Source organism: Hypanus sabinus, unplaced genomic scaffold, assembly GCF_030144855.1.
Source record: "Hypanus sabinus isolate sHypSab1 unplaced genomic scaffold, sHypSab1.hap1 scaffold_1136, whole genome shotgun sequence".
NCBI lineage: Eukaryota > Metazoa > Chordata > Chondrichthyes > Myliobatiformes > Dasyatidae > Hypanus > Hypanus sabinus.
Window position 1 is genome coordinate 50001 of NW_026779194.1, and position 26786 is coordinate 76786.

The 26786-nt window shown below is 48.0% G+C and overlaps 1 protein-coding gene across 1 annotated transcript in view; it reads left to right on the forward strand.

Annotated features, from left to right (window-relative positions):
* The window catches only part of LOC132386383 (death-associated protein kinase 2-like), a gene marked incomplete at both ends in the record, with an annotated part of 83655 nt that overhangs the window by 2290 nt on the left and 54579 nt on the right, over positions 1-26786 (forward strand). The window contains 4 exons of the mRNA XM_059958633.1: positions 4956-5085; positions 5538-5586; positions 6569-6595; positions 9546-9698. Coding sequence (XP_059814616.1) covers positions 4956-5085; positions 5538-5586; positions 6569-6595; positions 9546-9698 — 359 coding nt within the window. The remainder of the gene's footprint in view (positions 1-4955; positions 5086-5537; positions 5587-6568; positions 6596-9545; positions 9699-26786) is intronic.

Sequence of the window (26786 nt, forward strand, 5' to 3'; positions counted from 1 at the left end):
GCGAATTGGATTGGCTGGTTTATCCCGGATGGAGTTTACAGTTCTGAGAGTTGTTGGAGTCACACTCACCCAGGGAATTGGAGAATGCCCCCTTACACTCCTGACCTGTGCCTTGTAATGTGGCAGATGTTGAGTGTATGGACTAACTCCACCCAGGGACATGAACAGTGTCCCGTCACATCCCGGACCTGTGCCTTGTAGACGGGGGAGAGGTAATGTGGCGGATGTTGAGTGTATGGACTAACTCCACCCAGGGACATGAACAGTGTCCCGTCACATCCCGGACCTGTGCCTTGTAGACGGGGGAGAGGTAATGTGGCGGATGTTGAGTGTATGGACTAACTCCACCCAGGGACATGAACAGTGTCCCGTCACATCCCGGACCTGTGCCTTGTAGACGGGGGAGAGGTAATGTGGCGGATGTTGAGTGTATGGACTAATTCCACCCAGGGACATGAACAGTGTCCCGTCACATCCCGGACCTGTGCCTTGTAGACGGGGGAGAGGTAATGTGGCGGATGTTGAGTGTATGGACTAACTCCACCCAGGGACATGAACAGTGTCCCGTCACATTCCGGACCTGTACCTTGTAGATGGGGGAGAGGTAATGTGGCAGATGTTGAGTACATGGACGAACTCCACCCAGGGAATTGGAGGGTGTCCTGTCACACTTATGGGTGGGATTCACTTACTCTAACATTTGCAGACTCGTCCACTTTGCCTGCCCGTCCCCTTCCCGGTTCATCAGGCACAGTCGGTTTCCTGCTGAGCTACACAACCTCAGCCCTTGATCGCCTTTGGTTTTAGCCCCCCTCCGGCTCCCTACTGACCTTCATACACTCGCTGTTCTTCTGGGAGGCTGGCCCCCACGCCCCAACCTCCATTGCTGCACAAGAGGCATGTTATGTCCCAATCCATCCTGGGATCCAGCTCGAGGAGACGACACGGGCTCTGGTAGCGGCCATTCCCATTAACAATAAGTATACCGTACTGAATACTGTTGATGGGGATGACCTACCAGGAATGAGTTGTAGTGGTCCTGTCTCTGGCACAGAGGTTGAACCCTCAACTAGAAAGGGGAGGAGGGAAGAGAAGAGAGCGATAGTTTTAGGGGACTCTATAGTTAGGGGGGCAGATAGGAGATTTTGTGGGGCAGATCGGGAGTCTCGGATGGTATGTTGCCTCCCTGGTGCCAGGGTCCGGGACATCTCAGATCGGGTGTAGGCTATTCTTGAGAATGAGGGCATGAACCCAGATGTAGTGGTCCATGTAGGGACCAATGATGTAGGTAAGGTGAGTGAGGGGGTCCTGCTTAGAGAGTTCAGGGAGTTAGGAGTGAAGCTGAAAGGCAGGACCTCTAGGGTGACAATCTCGGGATTGCTACCTGTGCCACGTGCGAGTGAGGTGAAGAATAGAATGATTATGCACATTAATACGAGGCTGAGAGCATGGTGCAGGAAGGAAGGGTTCAGGTTTTTGGATAATTGGTCTTTGTTCCAGGGACATTGGGATCTGTTTCGAAGGGATGGTCTACATCTGAACCGGAGGGGTACTAACATTCTTGCAGTATTTGCCAGTGCTGCTCGGGGGGGGTTTAAACTAGATGTGCAGGGGGCAGGGATCCAGATCCAGAGGGTTGGTCAGAAGGTGCATGGGGTTAAATGTGTAGAAGGTTTGGGTGATCTTGAGAAGGTCATCAAAATTCAGGGTGCAATTTGCCCGATGGAAGTTCAAGGAGCTGGGTTAGGTACAGTAGACAGTGTTTTAAGCAAAGAGAGGAGGAATGGGCTAAGAATTCTATACTTGAATGCGCGTAGTGTCAGAAATAAGACAGATGAGCTTGAAGCTCAGATGAAAATGGGGAACTATGATATTGTTGGGATAACGGAGACATGGCTGCAAGGGGATCAGGCCTGGGAATTGAGTGTACCAGGGTATACGTGCTATCGTAGAGACAGAAATATGGGAAGAGGGGGTGGGGTGGCCCTGTTGGTGAGGAATGAGATTCAGTCCTTAGCAAGAGGTGACTTGGGAACAGGGGAAGTAGAGTCTGTGTGGATTGAGCTGAGGAACAGTAAGGGTAAAAAGACCCTAATGGGTGTTGTGTACAGGCCCCCAAACAGTAGCGTGGATATTGGGTACAAGTTGATTAGGGAGTTAACATTGGCATGTGCTAAAGGTAATGCAGTCGTTATGGGAGATTTCAACATGCAGGTGGACTGGGAGAATCAGGTAGGTGCTGGACCCCAGGATAGGGAGTTTGTGGAGTGTCTAAGGGATGTATTTTTGGAACAGCTTGTGCTTGAGCCAACCAGGAACGAGGCTATTTTGGACTTGGTGATGTGTAATGAACAGGAATTGATAAGTGATCTTGAAGTAAAGGAGCCATTAGCAAGTAGTGATCATAACATGATAAGTTTTTATCTACAATTTGAGAGGGATAGGGGCAGATCAGAGGTGTCAGTGTTGCAATTAAATAAAGGAGACTACGGAGCCATGAGGGATGAGCTGGCCAAAGTTAAATGGGTGGATGCCCTGGCAGGAAAGACAGTGGATCAGCAGTGGCAGATATTCTTGGGCATAATACAAAAGATGCAAATGCAGTTCATTCCAATGAGAAGGAAGGATTCAAAGAGGGGGAAGGGGCCACAGTGGTTGACAAAGGAAGTCAGAGATTGTATAGAATTAAAGAAAAAGAAGTATGACAGGGCTAAGATGAGTGGGAATACAGATGATTGGGAAAGTTTTAAGGAACAGCAGATCTTAACTAAAAAAGCAATACGGAGAGAAAAAATCAGGTATGAGCTCAGTCTAGCCAGGAATATAAAAGGGGATAGCAAAAGCTTTTTTAGCTATGTGAAGAGAAAGAAGATAGTTAAGAACAATGTTGGCCCCTTGAAGAATGAATTGGGAGAAATTGTTATGGGAAACAGGGAAATGGCAACAGAATTTAATGCATACTTTAGATCTGTCTTCACCAGGGAGGACACAAGCAATCTCCCAGATGTATGGATGGGCCAGGGTCATAAGATATCAGAGGAATTGAGACAGATTGACATTAGGAAAGAAACTGTGATGAGTAGACTGGTAGGACTGAAGGCTAATAAATCCCCGGGCCAGATGGTCTGCATCCGAGGGTTCTAAAAGAGGTGGCTCTGGAAAATGATTACCAATGCATCCGCAATTTCCTATGTTCCTTAGATTCAGGATCAGTTCCTGAAGATTGGAGAGTGGCTAATGTTGTCCCACTTTTCAAGAAGGGAGGGAAGGAGAAAACGGAGAACTATCGCCCTGTTAGCCTAACGTCAGTCGTGGGGAAGATGCTTGAGTCCATTATTAAGGACGAAATAGTGGCACATCTAGATGGCAGAAATAGGATTAGGCCGAGCCAGCATGGATTTACCAAGGGCAAATCATGCTTGACTAAACTGTTGGAGTTTTTTGAGGGTGTAACAAGGATGTTAGACGAGGGTAAACCAGTAGATGTAGTGTACCTAGATTTTCAGAAGGCATTCGATAAGGTGCCACATAGGAGATTGGTGAGTAAAATCAGAGCTCATGGCATTGGGGGCAGGGTTTCAACATGGATAGAAAACTGGTTGGCAGATAGAAAGCAAAGGGTAGCAGTGAATGGGTGTTTCTCGGACTGGCTGGAGGTGACTAGTGGGGTACCACAGGGCTCTGTATTGGGACCACAGCTCTTTACGATTTATGTCAATGATTTAGATGAGGGCATTGAAAACTATATCAGCAAGTTTGCTGACGATACTAAACTGGGTGGCATTGTGACATGCGAAGAGGACGTTAGGAGAATACAGGGAGACTTGGATAGGCTGAGTGAGTGGGCAGATACTTGGCAGATGTCATTCAATGTGAATAAATTTGAAGTTATCCACTTTGGAAGCAGGAACAAGAGGGCAGAGTATTGTCTGAACGGTGTCGAGTTAGGTAAGGGAGAAATGCAAAGAGACCTAGGAGTCCTAGTTCATCAGTCAATGAAGGTGAATGAGCAAGTGCAACAGGCAGTGAAGAGGGCAAATGGAATGTTGGCCTTTGTTACAAGGGGAATTGAATACAAGAGCAAGGATGTCCTTTTGCATTTGTACAGGGCCCTGGTGAGACCACACCTGGAATATTGTGTACAGTTTTGGTCTCCAGGTTTAAGGAAGGACATTCTGGCAATTGAGGAAGTGCAGCGTAGATTCACTAGGTTGATTCCTGGGATGGCAGGGCTGTCTTACGCAGAGAGATTGGAGAGATTGGGCTTGTACACGCTGGAATTGAGGAGATTGAGAGGGGATCTGATTGAAACGTTTAAGATAATTAAAGGATTTGATAGGATTGAGGCAGGAAATATGTTCCAGATGTTGGGAGAGTCCAGTACCAGAGGGCATGGATTGAGAATAAGAGGTCGGTTATTTAAAACAGAGTTGAGGAAGAGCTTCTTCTCCCAGAGAGTTGTGGAGGTGTGGAATGCACTGCCTCGGAAGACGGTGGAGGCCAATTCTCTGGATGCTTTCAAGAAGGAGCTGGATAGATATCTGATGGATAGGGGAATCAAGGGATATGGGGACAAGGCAGGGACTGGGTATTGATAGTGAATGATCAGGCATGATCTCAGAATGGCGGTGCAGACTCGAGGGGCCGAATGGTCTACTTCTGCACCTATTGTCTATTGTCTATTGTCTATTGGTAGCCATAATATCGTGCCCCCCCCACTCCTCCCTCCTTACTGACAGGAGAGTCTCGGAACTCGTAGGACACCCACTCAGTATAATAGCTTGTAACCACCGTAGGCCACGGGGGTGGGATTGAGGTACAGGGAACTGGGATGTGGGCAGAGGGTGCATGGAGAAGGATTTGGGTGCTGGGGTGAAGCACGGCTCTGGGAGATGGGACAGAGTGCCTTGAAACCTCCTGTGATTGGTATCTCTCACCCGTCACCTTCTCCACAGCCCGAGAACATCCTTCTGCGAGATCAAGGGACGGACAGACCCCACATCAAGGTCATTGACTTCGGCCTGGCCCAGAAGGTGCAGCCGGGAGCTGAGATCCGGAGCCTGGGTGGGACACCACAGTACATTGGTGAGTGGAGGGAGGATGACAGTCAGCAGCTGGAGCCCCCACCGTGGGGGAGCCGGGGAATCCAGTGTGGGACCACAGGTCAGATGCACTGTCTAGTGGGGAGCAGGGAGATGGGTAGGGTGTCTGAGCTCTGGGGGAGGGAAGGTAATCTGTTTACAGTTGGGGGTCAGAGTTCGAAGGTGTGACAGCCTGTCTGGAATTGGGGGAGATAAAGGGTCAGGAGTCAGGGGTCAAAGGTGGGACAGATTACTGTCTGAGAGGTGGACAGTTGCCATGGGTCAGGAGTACTGGGTGAAGGTGAGAGGGCCTGACTGTGGTCTGGGAGATGGACAGTTAGAGGTTGTGGGTCGTAGGTCAGGGGTCAGGCCGTGTTTGTGGTCTGGCGGGGTGAAAGTGCAAAGGTTACTGCCCCCACCTCCCCAACCTGATCCTGTGTTTCCTCTCCTCTCCAGCACCGGAGGTTGTGAACTTTGAGCCACTGGGGCCGCCAGCAGACATGTGGTGAGTGTGCAGAATGTAGACGGCCGGGATGGAGGTGACACCTCTCTCCGAATATCCGCCCCACCATGACACTGACCCTATTGTACATACACCAGGGAAACGTGGACGTCACACCATGGTGATACACAAACCCCTCCTCCTACTGGGGGGGAACCGAGAAACCCCCACACCCACTGCATAGGCCCAATGGGGAGAGAAACGCAGACTACATGCAGGACCCCCAAGGGAGATGATGTGTGGGATATCATAGAAACATAGAAAACCTGCAGCACAATACAGGCCCCTCAGCCCACAGTGCCGTGCCGAACATGTATTTACTTTAGAAATTACCTAGGCTTACCCACAGCCCTCTATTTTTCTGAGCTCCATGTACCTGTCCAGGAGTCTCCTAAAAGACCCAATTGTTTCCGCCTCCACCACCGTTGCCAGAAGCCCATTCCACGCACTCTCCACGTTCTGAGTAAAAAACTTACCCTTGACATCTCTGTACCTACTTCCAAGAACCTTAAAACTGTGCCCTCTCGTGCCAGCCATCTCAGCCCTGGGAAAAAGCCTCTGACTATCCGCACGATCACTGCCTCTCATTATCTTATATCGGACTGTGTGTGAGTGTGTGAGTGTGTGTGTGAGTGTGTGTGTGTGTGTGAGTGTGAGTGTGAGTGTGTGTGTGTGTGTGTGAGTGTGTGTGTGTGAGTGTGAGTGTGAGTGTGTGTGTGAGTGTGAGTGTGAGTGAGTGTGTGAGTGTGTGTGTGTGTGTGTGTGTGAGTGTGTGTGTGTGAGTGTGTGTGTGTGTGAGTGTGTGTGTGTGAGTGTGAGTGTGAGTGTGTGTGTGAGTGTGAGTGTGAGTGAGTGTGTGTGTGTGTGTGTGTGAGTGTGTGAGTGTGTGAGTGAGTGTGTGAGTGTGAGTGTGAGTGAGTGAGTGTGTGAGTGATACCCACTCCCCACCCTGCCTGCTCATTAACCTCTCTCCTTTCTCTTATAGGAGCATTGGAGTCATCACCTACATCCTGTGAGTATCACTGGGCATGGTGCGATCCCAGACACCTACCCCCCTGGGCATGGTGCGATCCCAGACACCTACCCCCTGGGCATGGTGCGATCCCAGACACCTACCCCCTGGGCATGGTGCGATCCCAGACACCGACTCACTGGGCATGGTGCGATCCCAGACACCTACCCCCTGGGCATGGTGCGATCCCAGACACCTACCCCCTGGGCATGGTGCGATCCCAGACACCGACTCACTGGGCATGGTGCGATCCCAGACACCAACCCACCGGCCATAGTTCAATCCCAGACACCTACCCCCTGGGCATGGTGCGATCCCAGACAACGACTCACTGGGCATGGTGCGAGCCCAGACACCGTCTCACCGGGCATAGTGCGATCCCAGACACTGACCCACTGGGCATGGTGCGATCCCAGACACCGACCCACTGGACATGGTGCGATCCCAGACACCGACCCACTGGGCATGGTGCGATCCCAGACACCGACTCACTGGGCATGGTGCGATCCCAGACACCGACCCACTGGGCATGGTGCGATCCCAGACACCGACTCACTGGGCATGGTGCGATCCCAGACACCGACCCACTGGGCATGGTGCGATCCCAGACACCGACTCACTGGGCATGGTGCGATCCCAGACACCAACCCACCGGGCATGGTGCGATCCCAGACACCAACCCACCGGCCATGGTTCAATCCCAGACACCGACTCACTGGGCCTGGTGCGATCCCAGACACCGACCCACTGGGCATGGTTCGATCCCAGACACCGACCCACTGGGCATGGTTGAATCCCAGACACTGACTCACTGGGCATGGTGCGATCCCAGACACTGACCCACTGGGCATGGTTCGATCCCAGACACCGACCCACCGGGCATGGTGCGATCCCAGACACTGACCCACCGGGCATGGTGCGATCCCAGACACCGACCCCTGAGCATGGTTCAATCCCAGGAACTGAAATCCACACCCTGCACCCCACCAATACCCCGCCCCCAGCCTGGTCCAATCCCAGACACTGACATCCACACCCCCGCCCCACCAATACCCCGCCCCCAGCCTGGTCCAACCCCAGACACTGACATCCACACCCCCGCCCCACCAATACCCCCCTGAGCCTGGTCCAATCCCAGACACTGACATCCACACCCCCGCCCCACCAATACCCCCCTGAGCCTGGTCCAATCCCAGACACTGACATCCACACCCCCGCCCCACCAATACCCCGCCCCCAGCCTGGTCCAATCCCAGACACTGACATCCACACCCCCGCCCCACCAATACCCCGCCCCCAGCCTGGTCCAATCCCATACACTGACATCCACACCCCCCGCCCCACCAATACCCCCCTGAGCCTGGTCCAATCCCAGACACTGACATCCACACCCCCGCCCCACCAATACCCCGCCCCCAGCCTGGTCCAATCCCAGACACTGACATCCACACCCCCACCCCACCAATACCCCGCCCCCAGCCTGGTCCAATCCCAGACACTGACATCCACACCCCCACCCCACCAATTCCCCGCCCCCAGCCTGGTCCAATCCCAGACACTGACATCCACACCCCCACCCCACCAATACCCCGCCCCCAGCCTGGTCCAATCCCAGACACTGACATCCACACCCCCGCCCCACCAATACCCCCCTGAGCCTGGTGCAATCCCAGACACTGACATCCACACCCCCACCCCACCAATACCCCGCCCCCAGCCTGGTGCAATCCCAGACGCTTTCTCTGACTCTCCCTCTGTGCTCTCACAACTCCCTCCCCGAAGGCACCGTCGGAACACCTTCCCCTCGAGGACTCGAGGTGGCAGCTGACTCGAGGGGGTTGTGAGTGAAAGGTGACAAATGCTGGTCCGGCCAGGGATGTCCGGATCCTCTAAATGTTCTGGCCAAGGAGACGAGGGGGGCGGGAAGAGTGTTCTCAGGGGAACAGAGCAGGGAACATGGAACACAGGATAACACAGGCCAAGAACAGACCTGAAAATAAACGAGTCCTTTCTGTTTACAAATGCCTGTCTCCGAGCCTCTGAAGCTGTCTGTTGTATCCGCGTCCATCACCGTCTCTGGCACCCGGCACTTTCTATGGAAAAGATTTACCCCACTTACCCCTTCTCACCTTAAATCCTTACCCTCTGGTATTAGGCATTTTGACCCTGGGAGAAAGATATTGTCTGTCTACTCTATCCCTCTTAGAATCTTTTAAACTTCTATCGGATCTCCCCTCAGCCTCTGCTGCTCCAGAGAAAACAAACCCAAGTTTATCCAGCCTCTCTCTCACCCAGGCAGCACCTGGTGAACCTCTCCAAAGCCCGCACACCCTTCCTCTAAGAAGGAGACCAGAAATGAATACAGATGTGGCCTGACCAGAGCTTTATAAACTGCAACGCAACTTCCCGACAGCTGAGATCAGCGCCTGAACTGATAAAAGTGCAGCCACTTTCAATGAACCGGTGACTTGCTCCCCAAAGATCCCCCTGCTCAACAACTGTTAAGGGTCCTGTCGTTTGAAATCCGCAAGGTGGTTGGGGTCCCACTGAGAGAAAAGGGAGAAGGCTTTTTCATAGAGAATGGATTCACACGGATGGCCAGGAGAGATAGGGAGACAATCGGAAGGATGTCCTCTATTGCCAACAGGTTTCCAATGGGAAACACAAAAGATTGTGCAGATGCTGGAAATCCAGAGTAACACATACAAACTGCTGGAGTAACTCCCCAGACCTGGCAGCGTCTATGGAAAAGAGTACAGTCAATGTTTTGGGCCAAGACCCTTCATCAGGAAGGACCCTTCATTCATAAAGTGTCTCGGCCTAAAACATCATCTGGATATTCTCATAGGAGCTTCCTGAAGGAATTTGAAGGAGCCAGTTTGGGACAAAACAGACAGTGTCAATGGATATGATCCCTGACCCCTGACTTTCTCTGCGTCTCTTTCCCCAGACTCAGCGGCTTCTCACCATTCCAGGGGGACACAGACAACGAGACACTGACAAACATCGTGGAGCTGAACTACGATATGGACGATGGGAGTTTTGGGTCAACCAGCGACATGGCGAAGGATTTCATTGCCCAGCTGCTGCTAAAGGAACCTGGGTGAGTGACGGGCCGCCATAGCCTTCACCTCACTGATCCTAACCTCCTACATGTATCCAACATCTGCTGTGTCCTTTGGTCCAACATACCCATGGTGGCCAAGGTTCCCATTACAGCCAGTCCAATTTGCCCAGGTTTGGAGCAAATACCTCTAAACCACAATTCCCAACCTCAGGTCCAACGAACCCTTGCTTAATGGTATTGGCTGGGAACACCTGCTCTAAACCTTTCCTATACATGTACCTGTCCATATCCCTCTAAACCTTTCCTATCCGTGTACCTGTCCATATCCCTCTAAACCTTTCCTATACATGTACCTGTCCATATCCCTCTAAACCTTTCCTATCCGTGTACCTGTCCATATCCCTCTAAACCTTCCCTATCCGTGTACCTGTCATTATCCCTCTGAACGTTTCCTATCTATGTACCTGTCCATATTCCTCTAAACTTTTCCTATCCGTGTACCTGTCCGCATCCCTCTAAACCTTTCCTATCCGTGCACCTATCCATATCACTCTAAATCTTTCCTATACGTCTACCTGTCCGTATCCCTCTGAACCTTTCCTATCTATGTACCGATCCATATCCCTCTAAACAATTCCTATCCGTGTACCTGTCCGTATCTCTCTAAACCTTTCCTATCCGTGTCCCTGTTCGTATCCCTCTAAATCCTTCCTATCCGTATACCTGTCCATATCGCTCTAAACCTTTCCTATCCATTTCCCTGTCCGTATCCCTATAAGCCTTTCCTATCCATGTACCTGTCCATATCCCTCTAACCTTTCCTATCCGTGTCCCTGTCAGTATCCCGCTAAACCTTTCCTATCAGTGTCCCTGACCATATCCCTCTAAAACTTTCCTATCCGTGTACCTGTCCGTATCCCTCTGAAACTTGCCTATCTATGTACCGGTCCGTATCCCTCTAAACATTTCCTATCAGTGCACCTGTCCATATCCCTCTATACCTTTCCTATCCGTGTACCTGTCCGTATCCCTCTAAACCTTTCCTATCCGTGAACCTGTCCGTATCCCTCTAAACCTTTCGAATCCGTGTACCTGTCCATATCCCTCTAAACCTTTCCTATCAGTGTACCTGTCCTTATCCCTCTAAACCTTTCCTATCCGTGTACCTGTCCGTATCCCTCTAAACCTTTCCTATCCGTGTACCTGTCCGCATCCCTCTAAACCTTTCCTATCCGTGCAACTATCCATATCACTCTAAATCTTTCCTATACATCAACCTGTCCGTATCCCTCTGATCCTTTCCTATCTATGTACCGGTCCGTATCCCTCTAAACATTTCCTATCAGTGTACCTGTCCGTATCCCTCTAAACCTTTCCTATCCATGTACCTATCCATATCCCTCTAAACCTTCCCTATACGTGTACCTGTCCATATCCCTCTGAACCTTTCCTATCTATGTACCTGTCCATATTCCTCTAAACTTTTCCGATCCGTGTACCTGTCCGCATCCCTCTAAACCTGTCCTATCCGTTTACCTGTCTGTATCCTCTAAACCTTTCCTATCCGTGTACCTGTCCGTATCCCTCTAAACCTTTCGAATCCGTGTACCTGTCCATATCCCTCTAAACCTTTCCTATCCGTGTACCTGTCCGTATCCCTCTGAAACTTTCCAATCCGTCTTCCTGTCCGTATGCCTCTAAAACATTCCTATCCGTGCACCTCTCCATATCACTCTAAAGCTTTCCTATAAGTGTACCTGTACGTATCCCCCTGAACCTTTCCTATCCGTGTACCTGTCCGGATCCCTCTATACCTTTCCTTTCCGTGTACCTGTCCATATACCTCTAAACCTTTCCTATCCGTGTACCTGTCCGTGTCCCTCTAAACCTTTCGAATCCGTGTACCTGTCCATATCCCTCTAACCTTTCCTATCGGTGTACCTGTCCGTTTCCCTCTAACCCTTTCCTATCCGTCTTCCTGTCCGTATCCCTCTAAAACATTCCTATCCGTGCACCTCTCCATATCACTCTAAATCTTTCCTATAAGTGTACCTGTCCGTATCCCTCTGAACCTTTACTATCAAAGTACCTGACCATATCCCTCTAAACCTTTCCTATCCGTGTACCTGTCATTATCCCACTAAACCTTTCCTATCCGTGTACCTGTCCGTATCCCACTAAACATATCCTATCGGTGTACCTGTCCATATCCCTCTAAACCTTTCCTATCCGTGTACCTGTCCATATCCCTCCAAACCTTTCCTATTCGAATCCCTGTCCGTATCCCTCTAAATCCTTCCTATCCGTATACCTGTCCATATCACTCTGATCCTTTCCTATCCATGTACCTGTCCGTATCCCTCCAACCCTTTCCTAACCGTGTACCTGTCCATATCCCTCTAAACCTTCCCTATACGTGTACCTGTCCATATCCCTATAAACCTTCCCTATCCGTGTACCTGTCATTATCCCTCTGAACCTTTCCTATCTATGTACCAGTCCATATTCCTCTAAACTTTTCCTATCCGTGTACCTGTCCGCATCCCTCTAAACCTTTCCTATCCGTGCACCTATCCATATCACTCTAAATCTTTCCTATACATCAACCTGTCCGTATCCCTCTGAACCTTTCCTATCTATGTACCGGTCCGTATCCCTCTAAACATTTCCTATCAGTGTACCTGTCAGTATCCCTCTAAACCTTTCCTATCCGTGTACCTGTCCGTATTCCTCTAAACTTTTCCTATCCGTGTACCTGTCCGTATCCCTCTAAACCTTTCCTATCCGTGTACCTGCCCATATCCCTCTAAACCTTTCCTATCCGTGTACCTGTCCGTATCCCTCTGAAACTTTCCTATCCGTCTTCCTGTCCGTATCCCTCCAACCCTTTCCTAACCGTGTACCTGTCATTATCCCACTAAACCTTCCCTATACGTGTACCTGTCCATATCCCTCTAAACCATTTCTATACGTGTACCTGTCTGTATCCCTCTAAACCTTCCCAATACGTGTACCTGTCCATATCCTTCTAAACCTTCCCTATCCGTCTACCTGTCCATATCTCTCTGAACCTTTCCTATCTATGTACCGGTCCGTATTCCTCTAAACTTTTCCTATCAGTGTCCCTGTCCGTATCCCTCTAAACCTTTCCTATCCGTGTACCTGTCCATATCCCTCTAAACCTTTCCTATCCGTGTACCTGTCCGTATCCCTCTGAAACTTTCCTATCCGTCTTCCTATCCGTATCCCTCTAAACCATTCCTATCTGTGTACCTGTCCGTATCCCTCTAAACCTTTCCTATCCGTGCACCTCTCCATATCACTATAAATCTTTCCTATACGTGTACCTGTCCGTATCCCTCTGAACCTTTACTATCAAAGTACCTGTCCATATCCCTCTAAACCTTTCCTATCCGTGTACCTGTCATTATCCCACTAAACCTTTCCTATCCGTGTACCTGTCCGTATCCCTCTAAACATATCCTATCGGTGTACCTGTCCATATCCCTCTAAACCTTTCCTAACCGTGTACCTGTCCATATCCCTCTAAACCTTCCCTATACGTGTACCTGTCCATATCCCTCTAAACCTTCCCTATCCGTGTACCTGTCATTATCCCTCTGAACCTTTCCTATCTATGTACCTGTCCGTATTCCTCTAAACTTTTCCTATCCGTGTACCTGTCCGCATCCCTCTAAACCTTTCCTATCCGTGCACCTATCCATATCACTCTAAATCTTTCCTATACATCAACCTGTCCGTATCCCTCTGAACCTTTCCTATCCGTGTACCGGTCCGTATCCCTCTAAACCTTTCCTATCCGTGTACCTGTCCGTATCCCTCTAAACCTTTCCTATCCGTGCACCTCTCCATATCACTCTAAACCTTTCCTATCCGTGTACCTGTCCGTATCCCTCTAAACCTTTCCTATCCGTGCACCTCTCCATATCACTCTAAATCTTTCCTATCCGTGTACCTGTCCGGATCACTCCAACCCTTTCCTAACCGTGTACCTGTCATTATCCCACTAAACCATTTCTATACGTGTACCTGTCCGTATCCCTCTAAACCTTTCCAATCCGTGTACCTGTCCGTATTCCTCTAAACTTTTCCTATCCGTGTACCTGTCCATATCCCTCTAAACCTTTCCTATCCGTGTACCTGTCCGTATCCCTCTGAAACTTTCCTATCCGTCTTCCTGTCGTATCCCTCTAAACCTTTCCTATCTGTGTACCTGTCCATATCCCTCTAAACCTTTCCTATCCGTGCACCTCTCCATATCACTATAAATCTTTCCTATACGTCTACCTGTCCGTATCCCTCTGAACCTTTCCTATCCGTGTACCTGTCATTCTCCCACTAAACCTTTCCTATCCGTGTCCCTGTCCATATCCCTCTAAACCTTTCCTATTCGTATCCCTGTCCGTATCTCTCTAAACCTTTCCTAACCGTGTCCCTGTTCGTATCCCTCTAAATCCATCCTATCGATGTACCGGTCCGTATCCCTCTAAACATTTCCTGTCCGTGCACCTGTCCATATCCCTCTAAACCTTTCCTATCCGTGTACCTGTCCGTATTCCTCTAAACTTTTCCTATCCGTGTCCCTGTCAGTATCCCTCTAAACCTTTCCTATCAGTGTCCCTGACCATATCCCTCTAAACCTTTCCTATCCGTGTACCTGTCCGTATCCCTCTAAACCTTTCCTATCCGTGCACCTCTCCATATCACTCTAAATCTTTCCTATACGTGTACCTGTCCGTATCCCTCTAAACCTTTACTATCCATGTACCTGACAATATCCCTCCAAACCTTTCCTATCCGTGTACCTATCCATATCCCTCTGATCCTTTCCTATCCGTGTACCTGACCATATCACTCTGATCCATTCCTATCCATGTACCTGTCCATATCCCTCTAAACCTTTCCTATTCGTATCCCTGTACGTATCCCTCTAAACCTTTCCTATCCGTGTCCCTGTTCGTATCCCTCTAAATCCTTCCTATCCGTATACCTGTCCATATCGCTCTAAACCTTTCCTATCCATTTCCCTGTCAGTCTCCCTCTAAGCCTTTCCTATCCGTGTACCTGTCCATATCCCTCTAACCTTTCCTATCTGTGTCCCTGACCATATCCCTCTAAACCTTTCCTATCCGTGTACCTGTCCGTATCCCTCTAAACCTTTCCTATCCGTGCACCTCTCCATATCACTCTAAATCTTTCCTATACGTGTACCTGTCCGTATCCCTCTGAACCTTTCCTATCTATATACCGGTCCGTATCCCTCTAACCATTTCCTATCAGTGCACCTGACCATATCCCTCTAAACCATTTCTATACGTGTACCTGTCTGTATCCCTCTAAAACTTTACTACCAATGTACCTGTCCATATCTCTCCAAACCTTTCCTATCCATGTACCTGTCCATATCCCTCTGATACTTTCCTATCTGTGTACATGACTATATCACTCTGATCCTTTCCTATCCATGTACCTGTCCGGATCCCTCCAACCCTTTCCTAAGCATGTACCTGTCCATATCCCTCTAAACCTTCCCTATTCGTATACCTGTCCATATTCCTCTAAACTTTTCCTATCCGTGTACCTGTCCACATCCCTCTAAACCTTTCCTATCCGTGTACCTGTCCATATCCCTCTAAACCTTCCCTATACGTGTACCTGTCCATATCCCTCTAAACCTTCCCTATCCGTGTACCTGTCATTATCCCTCTGAACCTTTCCTGTCTATGTACCTGTCCATATTCCTCTAAACTTTTCCTATCCGTGTACCTGTCCGTATCCCTCTAAACCTTTCCTATCCGTGTACCTGTCCGTATCCCTCTAAACCTTTCCTATCCGAGTACCTGTCCATATCCCTCTAAACCTTCCCTAGACGTGTACCTTTCCATATCCCTCTAAACCTTCCCTATCCGTGTACCTGTCCGTATCCCTCTAAACCTTTCCTATCCGTGCACCTCTCCATATCACTCTAAATCTTTCCTGTACGTGGACCTGTCCGTATCCCTCTGAACCTTTCCTATCAGTGCACCTGTCCATTTCACTCTACACCATTTCTATACGTGTACCTGTCCGTATCCCTCTACACCTTTACTATCCATGTACCTGTCGATATCCCTCCAAACCTTTCCTATCCGTGTACCTGTCCATATCCCTCTGATCCTTTCCTATCCGTGTACCTGACCATATCACTCTGATCCTTTCCTATCCATGTACCTGTCCATATCCCTCTAAACCTTTCCTATTCGTATCCCTGTCCGTATCCCTCTAAACCTTTCCTATCCGTGTCCCTGTTCGTATCCCTCTAAATCCTTCCTATCCGTATACCTGTCCATATCGCTGTAAACCTTTCCTATCCATTTCCCTGTCCATATCCCTCTAACCTTTCCTATCTGTGTCCCTGACCATATCCCTCTAAACCTTTCCTATACGTGTACCTGTCCGTATCCCTCTGAACCTTTCCTATCTATGTACCGGTCCGTATCCCTCTAAACATTTCCTACCAGTGCACCTGTCCATATCCCTCTAAACCATTTCTATACGTGTACCTGTCTGTATCCCTCTAAACCTTTACTATCCATGTACCTATCCACATCCCTCCAAAACTTTCCTGTCCGTGCACCTGTCCATATCCCTCTGATACTTTCCTATCTGTGTACCTGACTATATCACTCTGATCCTTTCCTATCCATGTACCTGTCCGTATCCCTCTAAACCTTTCCTAACCGTGTACCTGTCCATATCACTCTGATCCTTTCCTATCCATGACCTGTCCGGATCCCTCCAACCCTTTCCTATCCATTTCCCTGTCCATATTCCTCTAAACTTTTCCTATCCGTGTACCTTTCCGCATCCCTCTAAACCTTTCCTATCCGTGCACCTATCCATATCACTCTAAATCTTTCCAAAACATCTACCTGTCCGTATCCCTCTGAACCTTTCCTATCTATGTACCGGTCCGTATCCCTCTAATCATTTCCTATCAGTGTACCTATCCGTAACCCTCTAAACCTTTCCTATCCGTGTACCTGTTTATATCCCTCTAAACCTTTCCTATCCGTGCACCTATCCATATCACTCTAAATCTTTCCTATACATCTACCGGTCCGTATCCCTCTAAACATTTCCTATCAGAGTACCTATCCGTATCCGTCTAAACCTTTCCTATCCGTGTACCTGTCCGTATTCCTCTAAACTTTTCCTATCCGTGCACCTGTCCGTATCCCTCTAAACCTTTCCTATCCGTGTACCTGTCCATATCCCTCTAAACCTTTCCTATCCGTGTACCTGTCCGTATCCCTCTGAAACTTTCCTATCCGTCTTCCTGTCAGTATCCCTCTAAACCTTTCCTATCCGTGTAACTGTCTGTATCCCTCTAAACCTTTCCTATCCGTGCACCTCTCCATATCGCTCTAAATCTTTCCTGTACGTGTACCTGTCCGTATCCCTCTGAACCTTTACTATCAAAGTACCTGTCAATATCCCTCTAAACCTTTCCTCTCCGTGTACCTGTCATTATCCCACTAAACCTTTCCTATCCGTGTACCTGTCCGTATCCCTCTAAACATATCCTATCGGTGTATCTGTCCATATCCCTGTAAACCTTTCCTATCCGTGTACCTGTCCATATCCCTCTAAACCTTTCCTATTCGTATCCCTGTCCATATCCCTCTAAACCTTTCCTATCCGTGTACCTGTCCATATCCCTCTAAACCTTTCCTATTCGTATCCCTGTCCGTATCCCTCTAAACCTTTCCTATCCGTGTCCCTGTTCGTATCCCTCTAAATGCTTCCTATCCGGACACCTGTCCATATAGCTCTAAACCTTTCCTATCCATTTCCCTGTCCGTATCCCTCTAAACATTTCCTATCAGTGTACCTGTCCGTATCCCTCTAAGCCTTTCCTATCCGTGTACCTGTCCATATCCCTCTAACCTTTCCTATCCGTGTCCCTGTCAGTATCCATCTAAACCTTTCCTATCAGTGTCCCTGACCATATCCCTCTAAACCTTTCCTATCCGTGTACCTGTCCGTATCCCTCTAAACCTTTCCTATCCGTGCACCTCTCCATATCACTCTAAATCTTTCCTATATGTGTACCTGTCCGTATCCCTCTGAACCTTTCCTATCTCTGTACCGGTCCGTATCCCTCTAAACATTTCCTACCAGTGCACCTGTCCATATTCCTCTAAACCATTTCTATACGTGTACCTGTCCGTATCCCTCTAAACCTTTACTATCCATGTACCTGTCCATATCCCTCCAAACCTTTCCTATCCGTGTACCTGTCCATATCCCTCTGATACTTTCCTATCCGTGTACCTGACCATATCACTCTGATCCTTTCCTATCCATGTACCTGTCCGTATCCCTCTAAACCTTTCCTAACCGTGTACCTGTCCATATCACTCTGATCCTTTCCTATCCTTGTACCTGTCCGTATCCCTCTAAACCTTTCCTAACTGTGTACCTTTCCATATCCCTCTAAACCTTCCCTATCCGTGTACCTGTCCATATCCCTCTAAACCTTTCCTATTCGTATCCCTGTCCATATCCCTCTAAACCTTTCCTATCCGTGTCCCCGTTCGTATCCCTCTAAACCCTTCCTATCCGTATACCTGTCCATATCCCTCTAACCTTTCCTATCCGTGTCCCTGTCAGTATCCCTCTAAACCTTTCCTATCCGTGTACCTGTCCATATCCCTCTAAACCTTTCCTATCCGTGTCCCTGTCCGTATCCCTCTAAACCTTTCCTATCCGTGTACCCGTCCGTATCCCTCTAAACCTTTCCTATCCGTGTCCCCGTTCGTATCCCTCTAAACCCTTCCTATCCGTATACCTGTCCATATCCCTCTAACCTTTCCTATCCGTGTCCCTGTCAGTATCCCTCTAAACCTTTCCTATCCGTGTACCTGTCCATATCCCTCTAAACCTTTCCTATCCGTGTCCCTGTCAGTATCCCTCTAAACCTTTCCTATCCGTGTACCTGTCCGTATCACTTTAAACCTTTCCTATCCGTGCACCTCGCCATATCACTCTAAATCTTTCCTATACGTGTACCTGTCCGTATCCCTCTGTACCTTTCCTATCTATGTACCGGTCTGTATCCCTCTAAACATTTCCTATCAGTGCACCTGTCCATTTCACTCTAAACCTTTCCTATCCATGTACCTGTCCATATCCCTCCAAACCTTTCCTATCGGTGTACCTGTCCGTATCCCTCTAAACCTTTCCTATCCGTGCACCTCTCCATATCACTCTAAATCTTTCCTATACGTGGACCTGTCCGTATCCCTCTGAACCTTTCCTATCAGTGCACCTGTCCATTTCACTCTACACCATTTCTATACGTGTACCTGTCCGTATCCCTCTACACCTTTACTAACCATGTACCTGTCCACATCCCTCCAAACATTTCCTATCCGTGTACCTGTCCATATCCCTCTGATCCTTTCCTATAGGTGTAACTGACCATATCACTCTGATCCTTTCCTATCCATGTACCTGTCCATATCCCTCTAAATCTTTCCTATTCGTATCCCTGTCCGTATCCCTCTAAACCTTTCCTATCCGTGTCCCTGTTCGTATCCTTCTAAATCCTTCCTATCCGTATACCTGTCCATATCGCTCGAAACCTTTCCTATCTATGTACCGGTCCGTATCCCTCTAAACATTTCCTATCAGTGCACCTGTCCATATCCCTCTAAACCATTTCTATACGTGTACCTGTCTGTATCCCTCTAAACCTTTACTATCCGTGTACCTGTCCATATCCCTCTGATACTTTCCTATCTGTGTACCTGACTATATCACTCTGATCCTTTCCTATCCATGTACCTGTCCGTATCCCTCAAAATCTTTCCTAACCGTGTACCTGTCCATATCACTCTGATCCTTTCCTAACCATGTACCTGTCCATATCCCTCTAAACCTTCCCTATACGTGTACCTGTCCATATTCCTCTAAACTTTTCCTATCCGTGTACCTGTCCGCATCCCTCTAAACCTTTCCTATCCGTGCACCTATCCATATAACTCTAAATCTTTCCTATACATCTACCTGTCCGTATCCCTCTGAACCTTTCCTATCTATGTACCGGTCCGTATCCCTCTAAACATTTCCTATCAGTGTACCTATCCGTATCCCTCTAAACCTTTCCTATCCGTGTACCTGTCCATATCCCTCTAAACCTTCCCTATACGTGTACCTGTCCATATCCCTCTAAACCTTCCCTATCCGTGTACCTGTCATTATCCCTCTGAACCTTTCTTATCTATGTACCTGTGAATATTCCTCTAAACTTTTCCTATCCGTGTACCTGTCCGCAGCGCTCTAAACCTTTCCTATCCGTGCACCTATCCATATCACTCTAAATCTTTCCTATACATCTACCGGTCCGTATCCCTCTAAACATTTCCTATCAGTGTACCTATCCGTATCCCTCTAAACCTTTCCTATCCGTGTACCTGTCCGTATTCCTCTAAACTTTTCCTATCCGTGTACCTGTCCATATCCCTCTAAACCTTTCCTATCCGTGTACCTGTCCGTATCCCTCTGAAACTTTCCTATCCGTCTTCCTGTCAGTATCCCTCTAAACCTTTCCTATCCATGTACCTGTCCGTATCCCTCTAAACCTTTCCTATCCGTGCACCTCTCCATATCGCTCTAAATCTTTCCTGTACGTGTACCTGTCCGTATCCCTCTAAACATTTCCTATCCGTGTATCTGTCATTATCCCACTAAACCTTTCCTATTCGTATCCCTGTCCGTATCCCTCTAAACCTTTCCTATCCGTGTCCCTGTTCGTATCCCTCTAAATGCTTCCTATCCGTATACCTGTCCAGATCGCTCTAAACCTTTCATATCCATTTCCCTGTCCGTATCCCTCTAAACATTTCCTATCAGTGTACCTGTCCGTATCTCTCTTTCCTATCCGTGTACCTGTCCATATCCCTCTAACCTTTCCCATCCGTGTACCTGTCCATATCCCTCTAACCTTTCCTATCCGTGTCCCTGTCAGTATCCCTCTAAACCTTTCCTCTCAGTGTCCCTGTCCATATCCCTCTAAGCCTTTCCTATCCGTGTACCCGTCCATATCCCTCTAACCTTTCCTATCCGTGTCCCTGTCAGTATTCCTCTAAACCTTTCCTATCCGTGTACCTGTCCATATCCCTCTAAACCTTTCCTATCCGTGTACCTGTCCGTATCCCTCTGAAACTTTCCTATGCGTCTTCCTGTCAGTATCCCTCTAAACCTTCCCTATACGTGAACCTGTCCATATCCCTCCAAACCTTTCCTATCCGTGTACCTGACCATATCACTCTGATATTTTCCTATCCATGTACCTGTCCATATCCCTCTAAACCTTTCCTATTCGTATCCCTGTCCGTATCCCTCTAAACCTTTCCTATCCGTGTACCTGTCATTATCCCACTAAACCTTTCCTATCCGTGTACCTGTCCGTATCCCTCTAAACCTTTCCTATCCATGTACCTGTCCATAACCCTCTAAACCTTTCCTATCCATGTACCTGTCCATATCCCTCTAAACCTTCCCTATCCGTGTACCTGTCATTATCCCTCTGAACCTTTCCTATCTATGTACCTGTGAATATTCCTCTAAACTTTTCCTATCCGTGTACCTGTCCGCAGCCCTCTAAACCTTTCCTATCCGTGCACCTATCCATATCACTCTAAATCTTTCCTATACATCTACCGGTCCGTATCCCTCTAAACATTTCCTATCAGTGTACCTATCCGTATCCCTCTAAACCTTTCCTATCCGTGTACCTGTCCGTATTCCTCTAAACTTTTCCTATCCGTGTACCTGTCCATATCCCTCTAAACCTTTCCTATCCGTGTACCTGTCCGTATCCCTCTGAAACTTTCCTATCCGTCTTCCTGTCAGTATCCCTCTAAACCTTTCCTATCCATGTACCTGTCCGTATCCCTCTAAACCTTTCCTATCCGTGCACCTCTCCATATCGCTCTAAATCTTTCCTGTACGTGTACCTGTCCGTATCCCTCTAAACATTTCCTATCCGTGTACCTGTCATTATCCCACTAAACCTTTCCTATTCGTATCCCTGTCCGTATCCCTCTAAACCTTTCCTATCCGTGTCCCTGTTCGTATCCCTCTAAATGCTTCCTATCCGTATACCTGTCCATATCGCTCTAAACCTTTCATATCCATTTCCCTGTCCGTATCCCTCTAAACATTTCCTATCAGTGTACCTGTCCGTATCTCTCTAAGCCTTTCCTATCCGTGTACCTGTCCATATCCCTCTAACCTTTCCCATCCGTGTACCTGTCCATATCCCTCTAACCTTTCCTATCCGTGTCCCTGTCAGTATCCCTCTAAACCTTTCCTATCAGTGTCCCTGTCCATATCCCTCTAAGCCTTTCCTATCCGTGTACCCGTCCATATCCCTCTAACCTTTCCTATCCGTGTCCCTGTCAGTATTCCTCTAAACCTTTCCTATCCGTGTACCTGTCCATATCACTCAGATCCTTTCCTAACCATGTACCTGTCCATATCCCTCTAAACCTTCCCTATACGTGTACCTGTCCATATTCCTCTAAACTTTTCCTATCCGTGTACCTGTCCGCATCCCTCTAAACCTTTCCTATCCGTGCACCTATCCATATAACTCTAAATCTTTCCTATACATCTACCTGTCCGTATCCTTCTGAACCTTTCCTATCTATGTACCGGTCCGTATCCCTCTAAACATTTCCTATCAGTGTACCTATCCGTATCCCTCTAAACCTTTCCTATCCGTGTACCTGTCCATATCCCTCTAAACCTTCCCTATACGTGTACCTGTCCATATCCCTCTAAACCTTCCCTATCCGTGTACCTGTCATTATCCCTCTGAACCTTTCCTATCTATGTACCTGTGAATATTCCTCTAAACTTTTCCTATCCGTGTACCTGTCCGCAGCCCTCTAAACCTTTCCTATCCGTGCACCTATCCATATCACTCTAAATCTTTCCTATACATCTACCGGTCCGTATCCCTCTAAACATTTCCTATCAGTGTACCTATCCGTATCCCTCTAAACCTTTCCTATCCGTGTACCTGTCCGTATTCCTCTAAACTTTTCCTATCCGTGTACCTGTCCATATCCCTCTAAACCTTTCCTATCCGTGTACCTGTCCGTATCCCTCTGAAACTTTCCTATCCGTCTTCCTGTCAGTATCCCTCTAAACCTTTCCTATCCATGTACCTGTCCGTATCCCTCTAAACCTTTCCTATCCGTGCACCTCTCCATATCGCTCTAAATCTTTCCTGTACGTGTACCTGTCCGTATCCCTCTAAACATTTCCTATCCGTGTACCTGTCATTATCCCACTAAACCTTTCCTATTCGTATCCCTGTCCGTATCCTTCTAAACCTTTCCTATCCGTGTCCCTGTTCGTATCCCTCTAAATGCTTCCTATCCGTATACCTGTCCAGATCGCTCTAAACCTTTCATATCCATTTCCCTGTCCGTATCCCTCTAAACATTTCCTATCAGTGTACCTGTCCGTATCTCTCTAAGCCTTTCCTATCCGTGTACCTGTCCATATCCCTCTAACCTTTCCCATCCGTGTACCTGTCCATATCCCTCTAACCTTTCCTATCCGTGTCCCTGTCAGTATCCCTCTAAACTTTCCTCTCAGTGTCACTGTCCATATCCCTCTAAGCCTTTCCTATCCGTGTACCCGTCCATATCCCTCTAACCTTTCCTATCCGTGTCCCTGTCAGTATTCCTCTAAACCTTTCCTATCCGTGTACCTGTCCATATCCCTCTAAACCTTTCCTATCCGTGTACCTGTCCGTATCCCTCTGAAACTTTCCTATGCGTCTTCCTGTCAGTATCCCTCTAAACCTTCCCTATACGTGAACCTGTCCATATCCCTCCAAACCTTTCCTATCCGTGTACCTGACCATATCACTCTGATACTTTCCTATCCATGTACCTGTCCATATCCCTCTAAACCTTTCCTATTCGTATCCCTGTCCGTATCCCTCTAAACCTTTCCTATCCGTGTACCTGTCATTATCCCACTAAACCTTTCCTATCCGTGTACCTGTCCGTATCCCTCTAAACCTTTCCTATCCATGTACCTGTCCATAACCCTCTAAACCTTTCCTATCCATGTACCTGTCCATATCCCTCTAAACCTTCCCTATCCGTGTACCTGTCATTATCCCTCTGAACCTTTCCTATCTATGTACCTGTGAATATTCCTCTAAACTTTTCCTATCCGTGTACCTGTCCGCAGCCCTCTAAACCTTTCCTATCCGTGCACCTATCCATATCACTCTAAATCTTTCCTATACATCTACCGGTCCGTATCCCTCTAAACATTTCCTATCAGTGTACCTATCCGTATCCCTCTAAACCTTTCCTATCCGTGTACCTGTCCGTATTCCTCTAAACTTTTCCTATCCGTGTACCTGTCCATATCCCTCTAAACCTTTCCTATCCGTGTACCTGTCCGTATCCCTCTGAAACTTTCCTATCCGTCTTCCTGTCAGTATCCCTCTAAACCTTTCCTATCCATGTACCTGTCCGTATCCCTCTAAACCTTTCCTATCCGTGCACCTCTCCATATCGCTCTAAATCTTTCCTGTACGTGTACCTGTCCGTATCCCTCTAAACATTTCCTATCCGTGTACCTGTCATTATCCCACTAAACCTTTCCTATTCGTATCCCTGTCCGTATCCCTCTAAACCTTTCCTATCCGTGTCCCTGTTCGTATCCCTCTAAATGCTTCCTATCCGTATACCTGTCCATATCGCTCTAAACCTTTCATATCCATTTCCCTGTCCGTATCCCTCTAAACATTTCCTATCAGTGTACCTGTCCGTATCTCTCTAAGCCTTTCCTATCCGTGTACCTGTCCATATCCCTCTAACCTTTCCCATCCGTGTACCTGTCCATATCCCTCTAACCTTTCCTATCCGTGTCCCTGTCAGTATCCCTCTAAACCTTTCCTATCAGTGTCCCTGTCCATATCCCTCTAAGCCTTTCCTATCCGTGTACCCGTCCATATCCCTCTAACCTTTCCTATCCGTGTCCCTGTCAGTATTCCTCTAAACCTTTCCTATCCGTGTACCTGTCCATATCACTCAGATCCTTTCCTAACCATGTACCTGTCCATATCCCTCTAAACCTTCCCTATACGTGTACCTGTCCATATTCCTCTAAACTTTTCCTATCCGTGTACCTGTCCGCATCCCTCTAAACCTTTCCTATCCGTGCACCTATCCATATAACTCTAAATCTTTCCTATACATCTACCTGTCCGTATCCTTCTGAACCTTTCCTATCTATGTACCGGTCCGTATCCCTCTAAACATTTCCTATCAGTGTACCTATCCGTATCCCTCTAAACCTTTCCTATCCGTGTACCTGTCCATATCCCTCTAAACCTTCCCTATACGTGTACCTGTCCATATCCCTCTAAACCTTCCCTATCCGTGTACCTGTCATTATCCCTCTGAACCTTTCCTATCTATGTACCTGTGAATATTCCTCTAAACTTTTCCTATCCGTGTACCTGTCCGCAGCCCTCTAAACCTTTCCTATCCGTGCACCTATCCATATCACTCTAAATCTTTCCTATACATCTACCGGTCCGTATCCCTCTAAACATTTCCTATCAGTGTACCTATCCGTATCCCTCTAAACCTTTCCTATCCGTGTACCTGTCCGTATTCCTCTAAACTTTTCCTATCCGTGTACCTGTCCATATCCCTCTAAACCTTTCCTATCCGTGTACCTGTCCGTATCCCTCTGAAACTTTCCTATCCGTCTTCCTGTCAGTATCCCTCTAAACCTTTCCTATCCATGTACCTGTCCGTATCCCTCTAAACCTTTCCTATCCGTGCACCTCTCCATATCGCTCTAAATCTTTCCTGTACGTGTACCTGTCCGTATCCCTCTAAACATTTCCTATCCGTGTACCTGTCATTATCCCACTAAACCTTTCCTATTCGTATCCCTGTCCGTATCCTTCTAAACCTTTCCTATCCGTGTCCCTGTTCGTATCCCTCTAAATGCTTCCTATCCGTATACCTGTCCAGATCGCTCTAAACCTTTCATATCCATTTCCCTGTCCGTATCCCTCTAAACATTTCCTATCAGTGTACCTGTCCGTATCTCTCTAAGCCTTTCCTATCCGTGTACCTGTCCATATCCCTCTAACCTTTCCCATCCGTGTACCTGTCCATATCCCTCTAACCTTTCCTATCCGTGTCCCTGTCAGTATCCCTCTAAACTTTCCTCTCAGTGTCACTGTCCATATCCCTCTAAGCCTTTCCTATCCGTGTACCCGTCCATATCCCTCTAACCTTTCCTATCCGTGTCCCTGTCAGTATTCCTCTAAACCTTTCCTATCCGTGTACCTGTCCATATCCCTCTAAACCTTTCCTATCCGTGTACCTGTCCGTATCCCTCTGAAACTTTCCTATGCGTCTTCCTGTCAGTATCCCTCTAAACCTTCCCTATACGTGAACCTGTCCATATCCCTCCAAACCTTTCCTATCCGTTTACCTGACCATATCACTCTGATACTTTCCTATCCATGTACCTGTCCATATCCCTCTAAACCTTTCCTATTCGTATCCCTGTCCGTATCCCTCTAAACCTTTCCTATCCGTGTACCTGTCATTATCCCACTAAACCTTTCCTATCCGTGTACCTGTCCGTATCCCTCTAAACCTTTCCTATCCATGTACCTGTCCATAACCCTCTAAACCTTTCCTATCCATGTACCTGTCCATATCCCTCTAAACCTTCCCTATCCGTGTACCTGTCATTATCCCTCTGAACCTTTCCTATCTATGTACCTGTGAATATTCCTCTAAACTTTTCCTATCCGTGTACCTGTCCGCAGCCCTCTAAACCTTTCCTATCCGTGCACCTATCCATATCACTCTAAATCTTTCCAATACATCTACCGGTCCGTATCCCTCTAAACATTTCCTATCAGTGTACCTATCCGTATCCCTCTAAACCTTTCCTATCCGTGTACCTGTCCGTATTCCTCTAAACTTTTCCTATCCGTGTACCTGTCCATATCCCTCTAAACCTTTCCTATCCGTGTACCTGTCC